General features: G+C 46.0%; 1 protein-coding gene, 1 long non-coding RNA gene and 1 pseudogene across 3 annotated transcripts; 1 reads left to right on the top strand and 2 right to left on the bottom strand.

The window, feature by feature from the left end:
• The first annotated feature begins 776 nt into the window (after positions 1-776).
• LOC119328947 lies at positions 777-6,030 on the top strand (annotated as a pseudogene).
• A 6,146-nt stretch (positions 6,031-12,176) lies between these two features.
• On the bottom strand, positions 12,177-12,796 carry LOC119328787. The gene is made up of 2 exons (XM_037601769.1): positions 12,642-12,796; positions 12,177-12,559 (listed from the first exon to the last, which is right to left on the bottom strand). Exons 1-2 carry the CDS (start codon positions 12,682-12,684, stop codon positions 12,252-12,254), a joined length of 351 nt encoding a protein of 116 aa, XP_037457666.1. The 5' UTR covers positions 12,685-12,796; the 3' UTR covers positions 12,177-12,251.
• Positions 12,797-13,376: 580 nt separating this feature from the next.
• On the bottom strand, positions 13,377-15,534 carry LOC119328033. 2 transcript variants are annotated; one of them, XR_005158813.1, is made up of 3 exons: positions 15,303-15,534; positions 14,651-15,223; positions 13,377-13,741 (listed from the first exon to the last, which is right to left on the bottom strand). It is a non-coding gene; the product is annotated as an uncharacterized LOC119328033 (long non-coding RNA). The 2 variants fall into 2 exon arrangements; XR_005158812.1 differs by having other exon boundaries at positions 15,030-15,223.
• Between the last annotated feature and the right edge of the window lie 2,183 nt (positions 15,535-17,717).

Here is a 17,717-nt window from a genome sequence, read left to right as displayed (position 1 = left end):
TATAAACCGGTATGAGTCATTCAACATCTCAGTGATATAACCTATCCTGCACTGGAGAATTTGCAAGCCAGAGTAATTGCTCTTTTAAAGAAAGCAATAAAAATGTACTGGATGGATCTCACCTGATGTATTTATGATCCTCAGCGGCGTCCGTTAGTCAACCCGGCACGTTGAATAGGCCGGACCGCAGGGCGGACAGTAAAACGACCGCATCATCAGAGGCGGCACAGACAGATGAGTCGGTCGCAGTGTTGTAAGCCGGTGCAGGAGTCTGTTAAGTAAGGACGACCACCTGTGTCGATTGATGTTGGCATGCCTCCATCTCCGTGGTATAATGCCGCTTTGTAATAAATAATTCTCCTGCATATAAAACATGACAGGGCAAAGTAGTTTTGTTCGGATGAATTAATATGCACTTTTAAAAAAATAAATAGGATAAATAGCACCTGGTATTTTTTGTCATATGAATACGGACACTCATGCTGGATAATACTTGATGTAGTCAGACGAAAAACAGATAACCCGCACCATTGTCCGTCAACTTCAGCTGATTATTTAAAATTCTGGATATGCTTGTCGACCATGGTCTTCCTGTGACCACCGTCGGATAGAAGTGATTTAATTCTTGGGACTTTGAACGAAGGACACTCTGCGGAACCTGGTTAGTGGCTGATTTGATCATCTCTATTTTTAATGAAGCAGTTGGTACTCTCACTTCTAGGTTTTTTTTCGTCCCACTATTTTCGTTCGGTTTTTTTTCGTTGATTTTTTTCGTCCGGTGCTCTCTGTTGGTTTTTCCCCTCCGCATCGCTCGATCCAACTCCTCCCTCTCCCTCGTCTGGCCTCTCCTATCGCTCGATGTCGCTCGGTCCTCTCTAGGGTTCGCCGCCCGCCGCCGTACCCCGCCGCCCTGCTCCGCTGTTGCCCCTCCCTCCGCCTGCCTCGCCCCCCTCCCCTACACTCACCCCTGTCCGATCTGGATCTGGATGAGTCGTTGCCTCCCGTTCCTCTCATCGCGTCCCTTGTGCCAGCCATGGAAGAGGGGAGGAAGAAGGGGAGGGAGAGCAAGGAGGAGGAGGAGGAAGAAGAAGAAGCTTCTCTGTAGAATCAGCCGATCGGGCGGGGCTCTTGATCTTGGCTAGCGAGAATGCGGTAGATCTCGTCGATGCTGCAGGGCCTGGTCCGTTCCCATGTCTCTGGGAAAGGAGAGGAAGGTGGAGGAGGAGCAACGCTCTGGGGCGAGGGCTCTGAGACGTTCGCCGCCGCGTGCTCCCGCCGCGGCGAGAAGGGCACCAACCAGGACACCTCCATCGTCTGGGAGGTGAGTTTGCCGCTACCCTGCTTCTTCCCTGCTTGCTCTCTGTTGCATGCGAATGATTTTTTACGCTGTTTATCACAACATATTACCGGTGGCGTGTAGTAGTCAAGATCAGCAACACCACGTACTCCGCACGGAGCTTCTTGCCACACAATTTAATTCCCGCGTTCCAAACACAAATTTCTGCTACTCGAGAGGCAGAAGAGGTTTTAATTGTGGCCAAGACGAGCCGGCGACATGGTCTCTGTTCCACAGAAAATGGCGAGGGTACGTTAGCGTTGGGACTTGGGACTGGTCGCTGGCTTCTTCTTCTCATTTCTGGCCACATAAGAAATGAAACAGTTTTCAAGTGCTTGCCTTGCGTGTGCACGAAATAGAATAGAGATTGGATCCCGTCTCCCTCCGTTGTTCACCTAACCATTTCTCTGATATTTTTGTGAGTGAGATGGTTTAGTTCGGTTTTGTTAGGCCATTCATTCACCAGATTACGTGTTGCCTCTTGGGACGATCCTGGATCATGTTGCTCACAAGTTTCTTGGATATGGCGCTTGCCCTTTGCCTCTAGGGGTTTCAGTCCGTAGGAGTAGTATCTGCCAAAAAAAGGGATGGCACGTTTCTTGATTTGCCGGAGCAAAAAGGTGTTGGGTTTCTTGGTATCTGAATCCAAAGTTGCTTTGGACAGTTAAATGCCTAAAACATACTGATTGTGATGGGAGAAAACTTGAATTACGTACGTAAAAATGTTATTTCCAACATCTTCATAGTAGGATCAGATTTGCTGATTGTTTTTCAGACTGCAAAAATCATTGTATTTCATAAATACTCCATGTGACTACCCATTTTTTTTTGTTTGATAAAGAACAGACAGTTGGTTATTGGGTTATTCGTGTTTGTTCTGAATTTCTCATGTCGCTCTCTTCTCTTTCCAGGGATACGGGTGCCAGGACGACACCATCTTCAGCGGCGTCTTCAACGGGCACGGCCAGTGGGGCCACTACGTCGCCAAGGCCGTCCGGGAGTCGCTGCCGCAGTCGCTTCTGTGCCACTGGCAAGAGGCTGTCGCGCTGGCGTCGCTCATCGACGGCGAGAAGAGGCTCAGCGACTGCCAGTTCGACCTCCTCAGGCAGTCCTACCTGGCCGCCGCCGCCGCCATGGACGAGGAGCTCCGCCGGAGCCGGCGCCTCGACGCCGTCAACAGCGGCTGCACGGCTCTGTCCATCGTGAAGCAGGGCGACCTGATGGTGGTCGCGAACGTCGGCAACTCGCGGGCCGTCCTTGCGACCACGTTGGACGACGGGGACATCACGGCCGTCCAACTCACCGTCGACTTCAAGCCCGACTTACCCTGTAAGTCGTCGTAACAAGACTAGAAGACGGACAGTCCATTCCTGACATGGCCATTGCTCACCCACGTTCGAATCTGAATCACAGAGGAGAAGGCGCGCATCATGCAGTGTGAGGGCCGCGTGCACTGCCTCGACGACGAGCCCAGCGTGCACCGGGTGTGGGTGCCCCACCGGGAGGCGCCGGGGCTGGCCATGTCGCGCGCGTTCGGCGACTACTGTGTCAAGGACTACGACGTCATCTCGGCACCGGAGGTGACGCAGAGGAGGATCACCGCCCGGGACCAGTTCGTCATCCTGGCCACTGACGGGGTAAGCGACAGATTCTCGCACAGTCACAAAGTATTTTTATGATGTGCCCAAATGATTATGGACCGTACATTGATAATGATCTAATGGTTAGGATGATGCATCATTTGATAGTTCAAGAAAAGGTCATGTCTTTACAGAAATGTTCAATCCCCCCTCAGTTTGAACTTGTAAGGTGTACTAATTTTTTAAAAATTCAAACTTACCTATTTTTGACCAAGTTTATAGAATAATACATAAATATCTACTATTGAAAATCAGTATCATTAGATTCATGATAAAGTATATTTTCATATTTGATTTATTTAGGGGCTGTTCGGAAAGCCTCCACGCCCTCGCCACGGAGCTGAGCGGACGGAGCGACCTTCTGGCCACTCCGTAGATTATAGAGTGGGAGTGGGTCCGAACAGGCCTTTAGTATTGTAGGTGTTAGATGTATTTTACTACAGATTTGATCAAACGTAGGAAACTTTGACTTTTGGAAATTTAATTCGCCTTATATTTTGACAGACATGGAGTAGTAATTGCTGGGACCAGATCCATGCACCATCATCTGAAACCCATGTATTCATGAGGTGTGGTACATCTGTCATGTGATTTACGAATGTGCTACGCGTGGAATTAAATTGTTTGACCATGCCTTCCTTGTTTAGGTCAAACTAAGTAGTTGTGGCAGCTTTGGATGAGACAACCCAATTCCTGGTAAATTGGACATCATCAATGAGTTTGTCGAGTTTGACTGAACTCTCACACTTTGAACATGCTCTATTTAAAGCAAGGCCATCCCTGTCATAACAGATACAGTAAAATGCCAACACATATATGATTGATGTTATGACAGTATACTTGACTTTGGGGATGACGAGATCGACGGAAGCAACACGAGCCCACAACTCATGAATTCAGCGGCGTCTGCATGCCCTACATGTAGTTGTGCACCTCCTCCTCCTGTTTTCTTGCATGTGATCAATGGTTTCAGATCTCTATTTATCACGGATTAGAATATATATTCTGTAACAATGCTTTCCTACATTTGTATTTTTTATTGTTATCATCTAGAAGATTATATTCTGTATGAATGCTTTTAACAATGCTTCGTCAGGCCGTTCCCGCTGATGCTATTGTTCATGCCGTCCCCCCAGTGCCTAGCATCACCGGCAACAAGTTCAGCACTGTCTGACAAGGTGCCCTGCAGGGACAACCTGACACGGCCATTGCTCACCCACGTTCGAATCTGAATCGCAGAGGAGAAGGCGCGCATCATGCAGTGCGAGAAGACTAGACGACAGTCAACCTCCGTCGACCTGTCATCGAACTTCAGTATGCTTGCTTTGTTCTCTGAAACTGAATTCAGACCTTGAGTACTACTTTTACTTGAAAGGAAATATGTGCGTGATTCCACCAACTTATGCCAAAATGCATAGCATAGCTTGGTATACACGATTTGCAATCTGAACGTTTTTCTCTGTGTCGTCGTCCTGCTTTCTGGTTCTCTGTTATCTGTCATCTTATATCTCTGAATTGTTGTTGGCTGCATGCGCAGCTGCTTGAGGCAGGAGCAGTGACTAGCATTGACCAGTAGGAGCAAGAAGCAGCGACAGCTACCATTGCTGGCTTAGCTAGCTGCTAGGTTGCCTCTCTCTTTCCCTCATATATGTGGGTTTGCAACAGCCAAAAGTACCCTCGTGATTCTTTATTTTCACTAACAATCCATATTTGGATGCCTTCTTTCTACCCAGCTTCGGTTACTTGCGACGGGTTGTGGGCTGCAAGTTAGAAGAATCGGTACTGAAAACGTCTTCTGAATGTTAAAAAGCCAATGGGGTAGAAAGCTATGGAGATAATTGATTTGTTTCCATATCCATCTTTCTGTATTCAGACTGGGGGGAGAAGGTGCTTCATGCTGATGGTGTATATAAGCTTGGCATAGGTATGGACTTCAATGTCAGGTTTTGGCGAGTAGCCTGAGCTTCCTGTTTTCTCTACAGATTCAGAATGAAAAAAATTCAATTTCAGAGTTTGTTGCAGAATTTAGAAGATCAGTGTACTGTTGCATTTTCACCTGTCGGCATGTTTAATAGACCATTTTCTGATGTTTTGGTGACTTGATGTATTGATTCTTGAGGTGTGTGACCAACTGATCATGCTGAACTTTCATCTGTTTCTAAATAGATGGTGTTTTTTGTACATAGTGAAGAAGCATTGCAAGACTCCATCAGAAAATGGACACGCGGTAGACTGCATCCGCATCGGCGCACGGGAGATGCCGACATTGGACAGCGGCAGAGTGTGCAGAGTCTGCCTTCTGACGGATCTTCACCACCAACTGCCATGCTCTCTGCCATCCTTCCCGCTCCTCCCCATCTCTATGCCACAGCTCGCAGGCTAGCCCATCCTCTGCTGCCTTCCTTTCTGCCTCACCTCCCCTGAACTATCGACCTTCTTTTGTGAGACAGGAACTTGGGCGTGGTTCAGTCTTTTTTTGGAGGCTCAGTTCAGTCTGTGGTATGGTTCGGTTCAATGAAAGAACGAAGATGACTTGCGTGACCCGCTCCTGTGTGAGATAGCAAATTGGGCTTGCAGTCCGGGCTTGCAGAGTTGCAGTTCAGTTATGGTGTGGTTAAGTTGAGAGTAAAAGATTCTCTCAAATAAAAGTTGAGAGTAAAAGAAAGAAAAAGCAAAAGAGAGAGGATAAGAAATGTGTGCTAGAGAAAAAATCCTTCCATTTTTTTACTCTCCACTGCACCTGGGCTTTCATTAGCTGCGGAAATGGTTAGATATGGTGCGGAAATGGTGTTCAGTTCCAAGGATAGCACAATAACAGATGAGGATGTTGACAGAATTATAGCTAAAGGAGAAGAGACAAAAGCAGCGCTGGATGCAAAGATGAAAAAAATTCACAGAGGATGCCATTAAGTTTAAAATGGATGACAGTATGCACCTCTCTCTCTCTCTCTCTCTCTCTCTCTCTCTCTCTCTCTCTCTCTCTCTCTCTCTAAATGTAACATGGGTGATAATTTGGGCCTTGTGTGGAAATTTTGCTCAACGATAGAAATGCTAGACTCGCATGTGTAGGAATTTATGATAAAAAAACATAGATATTAAAAGTATACACACCTGACAGAAACAATAAAAGTGTATACATATACTAAATATGGTTCATAAAAAATAATATTTTTTATACTTAACTTTCATATACTAAGGGTATCACAATAAAATTGAGAGAAAAAAACAAATATACTTGATTGAAGAAGGTTTGTTTGCATTTTTTTCTCATCAAATATACACGGTAAATATCTATTGTTTTTCTCATCTTAACATATGTTTTGTTTATATTAATCCCTAATATTTCTCATATAAAAAATAGTTAGTAGGACTTGAGAAGCGTCTGAAACTTGCATGGACATCGCTTAGTTTGTTACATGGACATGTCGTTAGTCTTTTTTTTGTTATCAATTTTCATTGCAAAATGGACTTCAATTATTCAATAATTGTGTTTGTGTTATATTGTTTGTACATGTGAAATTTAACATGTAACTCTTGTAAACTTTTTTAAGAGCTCGTGGCAACGCACGGGCACTCTACTAGTAAGTAGTAGTTTTTTTTGGTCTTTGTTTGGTAACCCATCATTAGTGCGTCTACCACTGCAAACCTGTAGTTCAGCTATGTAGGGCCACTTAGGCCTTCCACTATGTAGGCCAAAAGTGATGCCAAATACATTTTTGCTTCATTTGGCACTGGTGCCTCCATTGTCCAGCCGGTGCCATAAAAAAGATTCTGGGAATCGAAGCAAGTAGCTGCTCCGGTGCCAAATTCACAAAGCAGTAAACAATTAGCTCCCTGGCCCACCGAAGGAAGTGAAGCAGACCAAAAACACTCACGTAAAGCAAGTAGTTGATGGCTGGTTGAGTATTTTATTGGCCTCTTGGGTCCCGCTTTTTTCAAGGCTGCGAACACATATTGTGAGACCGGTGCCAAATAATGTTTTCAGGGCATCGTTGCACAGTCAGCTATATTTTAATGGAGAGAGTGGTCTTCAAAGCAATCATGCGCACATGCACCTCTCTATGTGACTGTTCCACAGGAAAGAGACCATACTTGGGTAGTGCTGCCCCTCGTTCAAATATATAGTGCGCATAGCTCTATGCACAAACACCAATCAGTGACCTGGCGCTAAAAAATTTTAGATGATACCATCCTCGGTCGTAGCCCATGCGCCCTATGCACGTGTATACTATGTGCGTCAGTTCTTCAGCGGAAAGTGAAACCATCACGCCATAGCACGAGAGCACATCGCGTGAGCCGACAGCAGACCTCGGACGGCTACGGCTGACTGCGCGAGGCAGACCCGCCGACAGTTTGGACCGACCATTGAGACCGCGGCTCAGCACGGCGGAGGAGGTGCGACGGCTCAAGGCCGGTGCGATGACTCGGCAGAGCGGAAACCGCGAGGCAGGGCGGATTGTGGCGCGACTGCGGCCAGTAGAAGTAGACCTGCGAGGTGAGGTGAGGAGAGCCGCAGTGGCTGCTTGGCACGCCGGTAAGGGTGACTCCAGGCGCGGCGGCGGGTGGCCGGCAGCCCATTCCGTAGGCGCAGTTTGTAGTCCTCGTCCGTCTGTGCTTCCGGGTTGTGGTGGTTCTGGTCAATCCCACATCCGTGATTTCCTCCGGGTCGTGGACATGGCCGCGGTAATGGCGGAGTCCCGACGGTGGCTCGGAGGTATGCCCACGGCCACAACGAAGGCGCGCGCCTTAACGGCGGCTTAACGGGGCCGGGTTGAGGCGGGCTGAACCGCAGTCACGCGGAGCGATGGCCTCAAAGCGGCGACTCAGGGCAGCAGTAGTTTCAGGAGGAGGCGGGGATGGCTCGACGGGCGGCTCATCGGAGAAACGACGTGAGGCCATAACAGTTTGGAAACGAGGTCCAACGAAAAGTGAAGGCCGCGGGTAAGGTCAGCCCGGTTGCAGAAGAGGTGGTGTGACGAAGCCGAGTCAAGGCCGCTCGAAAGACGGCGGCGGCTCCGACCAGCAAGAACTCGCGACGAGGGAAGGCCGACCCGGAGCAGTGACACAGGAGCGAACAGAGGGGCGTCTCACCGGCGGCGGTTCAAGGCTGCGGCCGCAAGCAGCAGAAGCAGTGAGGCGGCTTGATAGCGGAGAAGCCACATCGAGGGGACAACCCGGCGGAGCACGGGGGCCAGCTGGCGGGTGGCTCAGGCGACAGGCATGCGGGCACAGAGACATGCAGAGGCAGCTTCAAAGCCAGATGACGGCGGCGACTCACATGCGCGGCTTGACGGTGGCCGGCTCGGCGTGAGACCAAGGCGACCAAGGCCAGAGGCTTTCAACGGCAGGTGGAAATTGTGGCAGAGACCCAGTCCAGCGGAGCGGATGCGGACGTGGATTTTTACTAACTCGTTGCGCGCGCAACGCGTATCTAACCCACATATCCATTGGGTAGTCAAATCAATCAGGCCCACCATGCTGTCAGCCCTGCATGGTATATCAACTTGCAACGGTGCGTACATGCAGCCGTATTCCACCTGATTGGACAGGCAATGGGGCCAGGCCTATAGATTCGGCTGTGGTCTACAGCTTCCACATGCATCCTCCCTAGTAGTACTGCCGGTCAAAGAGCTTGGGCTGTACTAGTACGTGCATGCAGGAGCTACCAGGATGAGTGAAGCGAATTAACTCAAGCTAGTTCTTTAAATGTGCAGATTTATTTTTTCACTTGTATTAAACGAATTACTGTCTATGTGTAAAACTCTGGTGCTAAAAAGTTCTGTGAAGTTGCCAAAAAACGTTCCAACATAGGGAAACAAAAGTGTTCTACAGAGTGGCTGAAGAATCTCCGAGATAACAGTTCAAAGAAAAAAAAAGCCATAGGTGCATGTGCGGTGCACAGCCAGCACGTCACCAGCATGCAGTGGCTAGCTAATGCTCATCTCTTGAGCTCAACATTGCACCACAGATAGATATGTCTTCATATATTTTAATATATTATGTAAACTGTGAACTAATTTATTTAGTTGACTTTTTAATGGCAAGCTCTTCGAAACAAGTCTAATATCGATATTTTTTGAAGCTAATATATTAAGTCATAGTTTTCTCGCGTTATACTGAAATAAATAAAAGCTTCACTATAAACATACATTGTAATAAAAACTTCACTAACCAATTGTAGTTTTCACATTATTGATTTTTGTACTAACAAAGTCCAAAACTATTAGTGTGACTCTTTCTTTCCCCTATCTCAAAGCAACTAGGGCAAATCCATCTCTCTATCTGTACTCGGCATCGTTCTCACCAACCCTCTTTGGTAATTAAAATGCTCCAATATAAGATATAAATAAAAAAATATCAATTGATATTGTTATTATTATGTGTGGTTGGCATAAAAACTTGTTGAAGTCCTTCGTCATGCTCGATCAGACCTTTTTCACAGTCGTGCTAGCTTCCTTATTATTTCCTAGAATCGAATTTCTACTTCTACAACTTTTTAGAACTGCTAGAACTTCTTCCATGTCTTCCTTATTCGACTCATTCGATATAACATTGAAGTTCTTTAATGTTGAGTGCAAGAGGCCCGCCTTCAGGTACATACGGTCACTATCTTAAAATTTCTTCCAAGATCGCCAATCAAAAAACTTACCAATTGATATAACTTTAAGTTCTCCATGATCGAGTGCAAGAGGCCCGCCTTCAGGTACATGTGGCGGCTATCTCTAAAGTTCTTCGCAATCGACCATAAGTGGACCGGAACCGAGGATATAAAGTGTGCATCGGTGGTTATATGGGATGTAGTGTCTATGATGACAATATCACAATAATTGTGGGGTTAGTTTCCCTAGATCCCCAATGAGAAAACTTATCGACTGATGTAATAATAAAGTTCTTCTATGTCGAGTGCAAGAGGCCCGCCTTTAGGGTACATATGGCTATAGTCTCTAAAGTTCTTTGCGGTCGACCATAAGAGGACCAAAACCGAGGATATAAAGTGCGCATTGACGGTTATATGGGATGTAGTGTCTAGTGATGACAATATCACAGTAATTTTGGGTTAGTTTCCCGAGATCCATCCCCAATGAGAAAACTTATTGACCAATGTGACAATAAAGTTCTTCTATGTCGAGTGCAAGAGGCCCGCCTTTGGGTACACATGGCTACAGTCTCTAAAGTTCTTCGTCGTCGACCATAAGAGGACTAAAACTGAGGATATAAAGTGTGCATCGATGGTTATATGGGACGTAGTGTCTAGTGATGAAAATATCACAGTAATTGTGGGATTGGTCTCCCAAGATCCCCAATGAAAAACTTACCAATCGATATAACATTAAAAGTCTTCATGATCAAGGGCAAGAGGCCCGCCTTCAGGTACATATGGCTGCTATCTCTAAAGTTCTCCGCAATCGACCATAAAAGGACCGGAACCGAGGATATAAAGTGTGCATCAATGGTAGTGTCTAGTGATGAAAATATCACAGTAATTATGGGGTTAGTTTCCTAAGATCCCCAATGAAAAAACTTACCAATCGATATAACATTAAATTTCTTCATGATCAAGTGCAAGAGGCCCGCCTTCAGGTACATATGGCTGCTATCTCTAAAGCTCTTCGCAATCGACCATAAGAGGACCGGGACCGAGGATATAAAGTGTGCATCGATGGTTATATGGGATATAGTGTCTAGTGATGACAATATCACAATAATTGTGGGGTTGATTTCCCTAGATCCATGAGAAAACTTATCGACCGATGTAACAATAAAGTTCTTTAATGTCGAGTGCAAGAGGCCCGCCTTCGGGCATATGGCTACAGTCTCTAAAGTTCTTCGCGGTCGATCATAAGAGGACCGAAACCAAAGATATAAAGTGCGCATCGACGGTTATATGAGATGTACTGTCTAGTGATGACAATATCACAGTAATTATGGAGTTAGTTTCCCGAGATCCATCCCCAATGAGAAAACTTACCGACCAATGTGACAATAAAGTTCTTGTATGTCGAGTGCAAGAGGCCTGCCTTTGGGTACATATGGCCATAATCTCTAAAGTTCTTCGTCGTCGACCATAAGAGGACCAAAACCGAGTATATAAAGTGCGCATCGACGGTTATATGGGACGTAGTGTCTAGTGATGAAAATATCACAGTAATTGTGGGGTTGGTTTCCCAAGATCCCCAATGAAAAAACTTACCAATCGATATAACATTAAAGTTCTTCATGATCAAGTGCAAGAGGCCCGCCTTTAGGTACATATGGCTGCTATCTCTAAAGTTCTTCGCAATCGACCATAAGAGGACCGGAACCGAGGATATAAAGTGCGCATCGACATTTATATGGGATGTAGTGTCTAGTGATGACAATATTCCAATAATTGTGGGGTTGGTTTATCGAGATCCCCAATGAGCAAACTTACCGACCGATATAACAATAAAGTTCTTCTATGTCGAGTGCAAGAGGCTCGCCTTCAGGTACATATGGCTACAGTCTCTAAAGTTCAAATAATATTTTGTCTTTAGCCAAGGACGAAATCGATATGGGAGGAGGAGCGTCGCCATCTCAAACGTATACTGCTAAAGTCCTTCTACCTTTGTCATAAAAGACCGGTCATGGTATGTGAATGTCAATTTATAAAAAGATACAAAATCAGGTGTGTATAACTAAAATTCTAATACATATGCCATAAAAGTCCGGCCATAGTATGTGGAAGTCCATATTAGACGTGTATTGCTAAAGTCTTCTACTTTGGCCATAAAATACCGGTCATAGTATGTGCAAGACCATATTTGTGGTACGGTCTCCAACTAAAAAAAAGCGTGTCGAGAACGGAGTCAACATAAAATAGGAGAGTCACGATCTCTGGTGGGGTTCGGACAAGTTCTGCTAAGCATGTGGTGTAGGTCCCGACATAGAAATTAAGATTGCTTATTTGTGAGATTATTAGACTTGGGTGTGTCTCATTGAAGTTCTTCTACGTATGTCATGAAAGACATCCGAAAGTTGTTGTTGAGATCCGAACTCGAGCATGTGTCACCAAAGTCCTTATACCTAGGCCATAAAGACCGGACATGCCGTGAAGCAGTGGCGGAGGACGAAACTGTTTTGAGGTGGGGCGAACTCTTAAACCAAAAAAAAAATTGTGCACAACCAACATAAATAATACGAACCAACAGTGCACACCAATATTTTCATATAATCCTAAACAGAATAGCCAAGTAAAATGAAAATGCAAACACATTTTAAATAGACGAACAACCTAAAACATACCCAGGCAAGTTTTAATGGCGCGTAGAAGACCCAGGCAACGGTACTTCATCAGTACTTGCTTCCATGGAATCTGAAACCTCACACGTTATACCTTCATCTCCTAGAACCTCAACATTCTCCTCAACTATGGCTTCCACGGAATCTGGAATCTCTTCTTCCACTTGTTGAGAGGGCAAAGAATTTGCATTCTCTGTTTCCACGGTACTTGCTTGATTTTGATGAACAGATTGGCCCAGAGCATTGCCACTTTCCCGGGTACTTGGATTGGAGTTGGAGCTGCTGCGACTGCCACCAAGTACCTCAAAGTATCTCTTCAAATCTGCAATTCATCACATAAAATCTGTAATTAATCACTGCATTCTATCCTCTTGGCCCTTCCTGTCCAAAAATTCAGAGAATACCTATGCCCTTCTTCTTTGCCATTCCTTTCCCCTTCCTGTCCATCTTCTCTTTCTGGCGGCCGGGAACAGCGCGCCCTCCTGCTGCCCACCTGGAAGAGGCCCCCGCCCCCACGCGCGCTCGAAGCTCCTGCTGGCCGCCGCGGTGCCGCCCCCGCGCTCGCTGCTGCTGGCCGTCGCACCCTCGCGGCCTCGCCTAAGCTGCTGCTTGCTGCCGGCCCGGGGCGCCGCTAGGGTTGTCTTTTCTCCCGTGGACGAGTGGATGGAGCAAGGCGAGGGTGTGGCGGCTTGGACGAGACGAGATCGTGGGACAGATCGAGCGAGCCTGCGAGGCTGTGTGTGCGCGTGTGGGCTGGTGAGGTTGGTTTGGGCCGGCCTGATAAGGTGTCCAGGATAAATCACAGCCCAACAAACGTTTGACGGTTATTCTAGCGATCAGACAAATCAGATCGATGTATATACGTATACCTAGTAAAAAATTACGAAAAATCAAGGTAGGGCGAGCGCCCCACCTCGCCCTACCGTGTCCTCCGCCTGTGCCGTGAAGGACTCACCATAAGCTTCTAACTCTTTCAATCAATGTTCGGGCAAGCTAATAAAGTTCTTCGTATTTTTATGTTAAAAGTTTGGATAACGCGTTAATAAAGTCCATCAAAGAAGCATGACCAACAAATTCTACTACCGTAATGACTTGACCATAAACAAGAAGTCCATTGATCTGCAAGGAGGTCTGTAGCCTAATCAGTAATCACCATTCACCATTCTTGTAATGTTCACTATCTGATTTTTTTTGAACATGGACAATATCGTGAATTCGAAACAATTATTCACTTCTGAACAGGAACAAAGTTCAGATCGGCATAAGCACATGGAACCAAGGCATAGCCTCATGATCTACAACCAAAAAAGCTCTCCTTTAATTCAGAACCATACAAATCAAAACAAAGAGCAAAATACACACAAAAAAGACAAAGAAGAATAGAGAAGGGAGAACGGGCTTGGTCAGGTGCTCTTCCAACAGCTCCGGCAGGCGCACTGTTTGCTTGAGCAGCAGCAAGACGGGGGCTTTCTTAAACCCATTGTCTCCAGCACATGGATATGACCTGTAGCAAAACAGAGATGAGATATTTATTCAGAAAATTAACAGGAACATTTACGGATTTACCAACAAACAGAATCCTCTCGTCAGGGCATCTCACTGGACAAAAAGGAAGAAGGAAGAAAATATAGTTCAGATAGAGGGCACCAGAGAAATACGACAGCAAATCAACGCATCATCATGGCCTAGATTGAGGTGGCAAAAAAGCAAGATAAAATGAACACATAGATGGGAGAGCTCCTGGATGCTCTTAAATTTATCTTACTGTACATGTCAATGTCTACATCAATTTGACTGTAACCAAGAGCCTAGTTAAATGACTATATATATGCCTACATCAAATTGATTATATAAATGCTTACATGTCAATGTCTCACTGTATATGTTTGACTGTAACCAAGAGCCTAGTTGAATGATTCCTGGACATGATTAGAGATACGAATCCTGTACCATTTGCAAACTATAGATTTATGATCAGTGATAAACGTCAGATTTTGTAACATAACAGGCACATGCTATGCAAATTCGTATGTTGCTGCCAATGATCATGAATTTTATCTGACTATTCCGCAATAACAACAATCTGCTCAGAAGTATCAAACTTTTGACAGCAATAACTGATCACGATTAAAATTTTCTTAATTTACATGTCAATGCCAATGATAAGATTCAACTGACAATGCTTAAATAATCTTAATCCATACTATTATTTTACATACAACACCGGCCAGCCAACTATTTTCTTAATTACTGTGACCATGCTAATTTCGAACTGACAAAGCTTGAAAAATTTGGGTCCAGCCAACTATTTTACTGAAAGCACACGCCTAGTTCACTGAATGTGACACATCTATTTGCGGGGAGAAAGAAGGCATTCACGACGACAACCAGGAATGCGACGGCGAGATAGTACCTTGCCTACCACGGAGCTGGAGTGCGTTGCGATTCAGAGGACGGTTCTCTGTGACTGTCGATGTCGTATGAAACTAACTCACGCGCATCCGCAAATTATGTTCTGGGCAGGCTTGCATTTGTGGACGTTTCGTCCACATTCACCGTACTTAATTCCAAATCCTTTTTTCTGAAGAGTATAAGTTGTAAGCTCTTGCAAGAGAATCAAACTCTTGACTGGTCTGTTGGTTTAACGACAAACTCCAAATCACGAAAATTTCCTAACTCGATATTAGACATCCGGGGCAGCGGGCCCAATAATAGAAGAAAATAAGCCCCCCTAAATCTGTACTGGGAATCCACCTAGATTGGAAAAAATCGAGTAGTAACAAGAACTGTACCTTGCAATCCACAGAGTAGACGAGACATCTGAATTTGACTCAGGCACTTCACTTGTCCGTCGCTGGACGGGGAAGGAACCCAATCCTCTAACGATGAAGGAGCACCGGAGTGCCTTGTTGGCGACCAACATTCATCTTCCTCTGGCGTTCCCTAGACTGGAACGTAGACCGGATCGAAGGGAGCGGAGCGAAAGCTGTTCATGGCGATTGACTTCTTCAGTCAGATGCGAGAGAAATCGACGGAAAAAGATCCAAACTTTTGAGAGTATGTACCTGAATAACAGATCTGTGAGAGATTCCCCATGAGGATTGATTGTTTTGGATGGCGGCGAACTTGAGACCGGCGACGACAGTCCCGACGGCGTTTGTGCGATGGGGCGTCGCAAGTGGGTCACCGGGGAGAGAAGCAGAATCTGGCTGAGGGGATTCAAAATTTGAAATCCGATGGAGTGATGGTGGCGATGGGTGGTGGTGGTGGTGTAGCTACGGGTCTCACGGGTGGCTTACGTACGGCCGTATGGGATTTGCACAGGTACGATTTGACTGTATTTCACCCGTATAGCGGTGGGAACTGAAATTAAGTGGACCTTTGGCTGGGACCCAGTGGGCCACAGTGCGCGGATCCATAGGCAGCAACGACGGGCGTGATACGCGTTACGCACTCAACTGGTTAGGATTCGCCATATTCGAATGCGAGGCCGAGGTGACCGAGACTGGGGCGGTTTCGACGGCAGGTTGACGGACCGGCCGGGCCACTCGCATGGTGAGCCAGATGAGGTCCCACGGCGGCGAGTTCGAGTTGCTGCTGTATTTGTTTCCGGCTCGTAGACCCCCAGTATTTTGATGTTTGGTTGCCTTTGAAGATTGGAGGTGTTGACTTCTCCTTCCTCCCACGCATGCCCAAGGCATAAATTCTTGGTAGTTGAGGTCGTAGATTGCACCGATAGAGTTCACAGCGCAGCATCCTCGAAGATTTTTCCACCTTGGGACTTGCTCCCCTTCCCTTTTTTTCCTAATTAACTTTCCATAAGAAGCAGGATTAGTACAAGATCGGATCGAGCCTGTCGCTGCCGATCTGACTGCCTATTGTTTGACTGAACGTGGTCGGCGACTTCGTATGATGGTCAACGCAGACTGAACCAGATCTCGGAGATTGTCTGCGGCGGCTTGATAGAAAATCTTTCTTCAATCTCGATTGCTGAAGTTGATTCTTCCACGCCGGCTTTTCCTGATTCACCCGATTACAAGCTTCTCCATCCTTGTGAGAGATCCCTCCAAGAATTCAACACCACCGTGCGCAGGCCCTATGGTGGACGCCAACTGTCGTGGAATTGTCACGGCAGATGTCCTTAGTGTCAGGACTTAGTCGCGAGGCCAACACATCTATATGGTAGCTTGAGAGGGGTTGAGCGGAATCGAGAGACGCAACATAAGACAAGAAGGATTTAAACAGCTTCGGGCCCCGGGAAACTGAAGGAAATATGCCCTAGAGGCAATAATAAAGTTATTATTTATTTCCTTATAATCATGATAAATGTTTATTATTCATGCTAGAATTGTATTAACCGGAAACATAATACATGTGTGAATACATAGACAAACAAAGTGTCACTAGTATGCCTCTACTTGACTAGCTCGTTAATCAAAGATGGTTATGTTTCCTAACCATGAACAATGAGTTGTTATTTGATTAACGAGATCACATCATTAGTTGAATGATCTGATTGACATGACCCATTCCATTAGCTTAGCACCCGATCGTTTAGTATGTTGCTATTGCTTTATTCATGACTTATACATGTTCCTATGACTATGAGATTATGCAACTCCCGTTTACCGGAGGAACACTTTGGGTGCTACCAAACGTCACAACGTAACTGGGTGATTATAAAGGAGCATTACATGTGTCTCCAAAGGTAGATGTTGGGTTGGCGTATTTCGAGATTAGGATTTGTCACTCCGATTGTCGGAGAGGTATCTCTGGGCCCTCTCGGTAATGCACGTCACATAAGCCTTGCAAGCATTGCAACCAATAAGTTAGTTGCGAGATGATGTATTACGGAACGAGTAAAGAGACTTGCCAGTAACGAGATTGAACTAGGTATTGGATACCGACGATCGAATCTCGGGCAAGTAACATACCGATGACAAAGGGAACAACGTATGTTGTTATGCGGTCTGACCGATAAAGATCTTCGTAGAATATGTAGGAGCCAATATGGGCATCCAGGTCCCGCTATTGGTTATTGACCGGAGACGTGTATCGGTCATGTCTACATTGTTCTCGAACCCGTAGGGTCCGCACGCTTAAGGTTACGATGACAATTATATTATGAGTTTATGCATTTTGATGTACCGAAGGTTGTTCGGAGTCCCGGATGTGATCACGGACATGACGAGGAGTCTCGAAATGTTCGAGACATAAAGATTGATATATTGGAAGCCTATGTTTGGATATCGGAAGTGTTCCGGGTAAAATCGGGATTTTACCGGAGTACCGGGAGGTTACCGGAACCCCCCGGGAGCTATATGGGCCTTAGTGGGCTTTAGTGGAAAGGAGAAAGGGGCAGCCCAAGGTGGCTGTGCGCCTCCCCCCTTCCCCTAGTCCTATTAGGACTAGGAGAGGTGGCCGGCCCCCTCTCTCTCTTTCCCCCCTCAAGGAATCCTATTCCAACTAGGATTGGGGGG

This window comes from Triticum dicoccoides, chromosome 7A, assembly GCF_002162155.2.
Source record: "Triticum dicoccoides isolate Atlit2015 ecotype Zavitan chromosome 7A, WEW_v2.0, whole genome shotgun sequence".
NCBI lineage: Eukaryota > Viridiplantae > Streptophyta > Magnoliopsida > Poales > Poaceae > Triticum > Triticum dicoccoides.
This window is presented reverse-complemented; position numbering and strand designations above follow the sequence as displayed.

What these genes read in the sequence shown, in the direction of transcription:
- LOC119328787 (XM_037601769.1), bottom strand. Translation starts at nt 12,684, where the DNA reads ATGGACAGGAAGGGGAAAGGAATGGCAAAGAAGAAGGGCATAG. An exon ending in GGCAAAGAAGAAGGGCATAG is followed by an intron (nt 12,560 to 12,641) that starts GTATTCTCTGAA and finishes GATGAATTGCAG; the next exon opens with ATTTGAAGAGATACTTTGAG.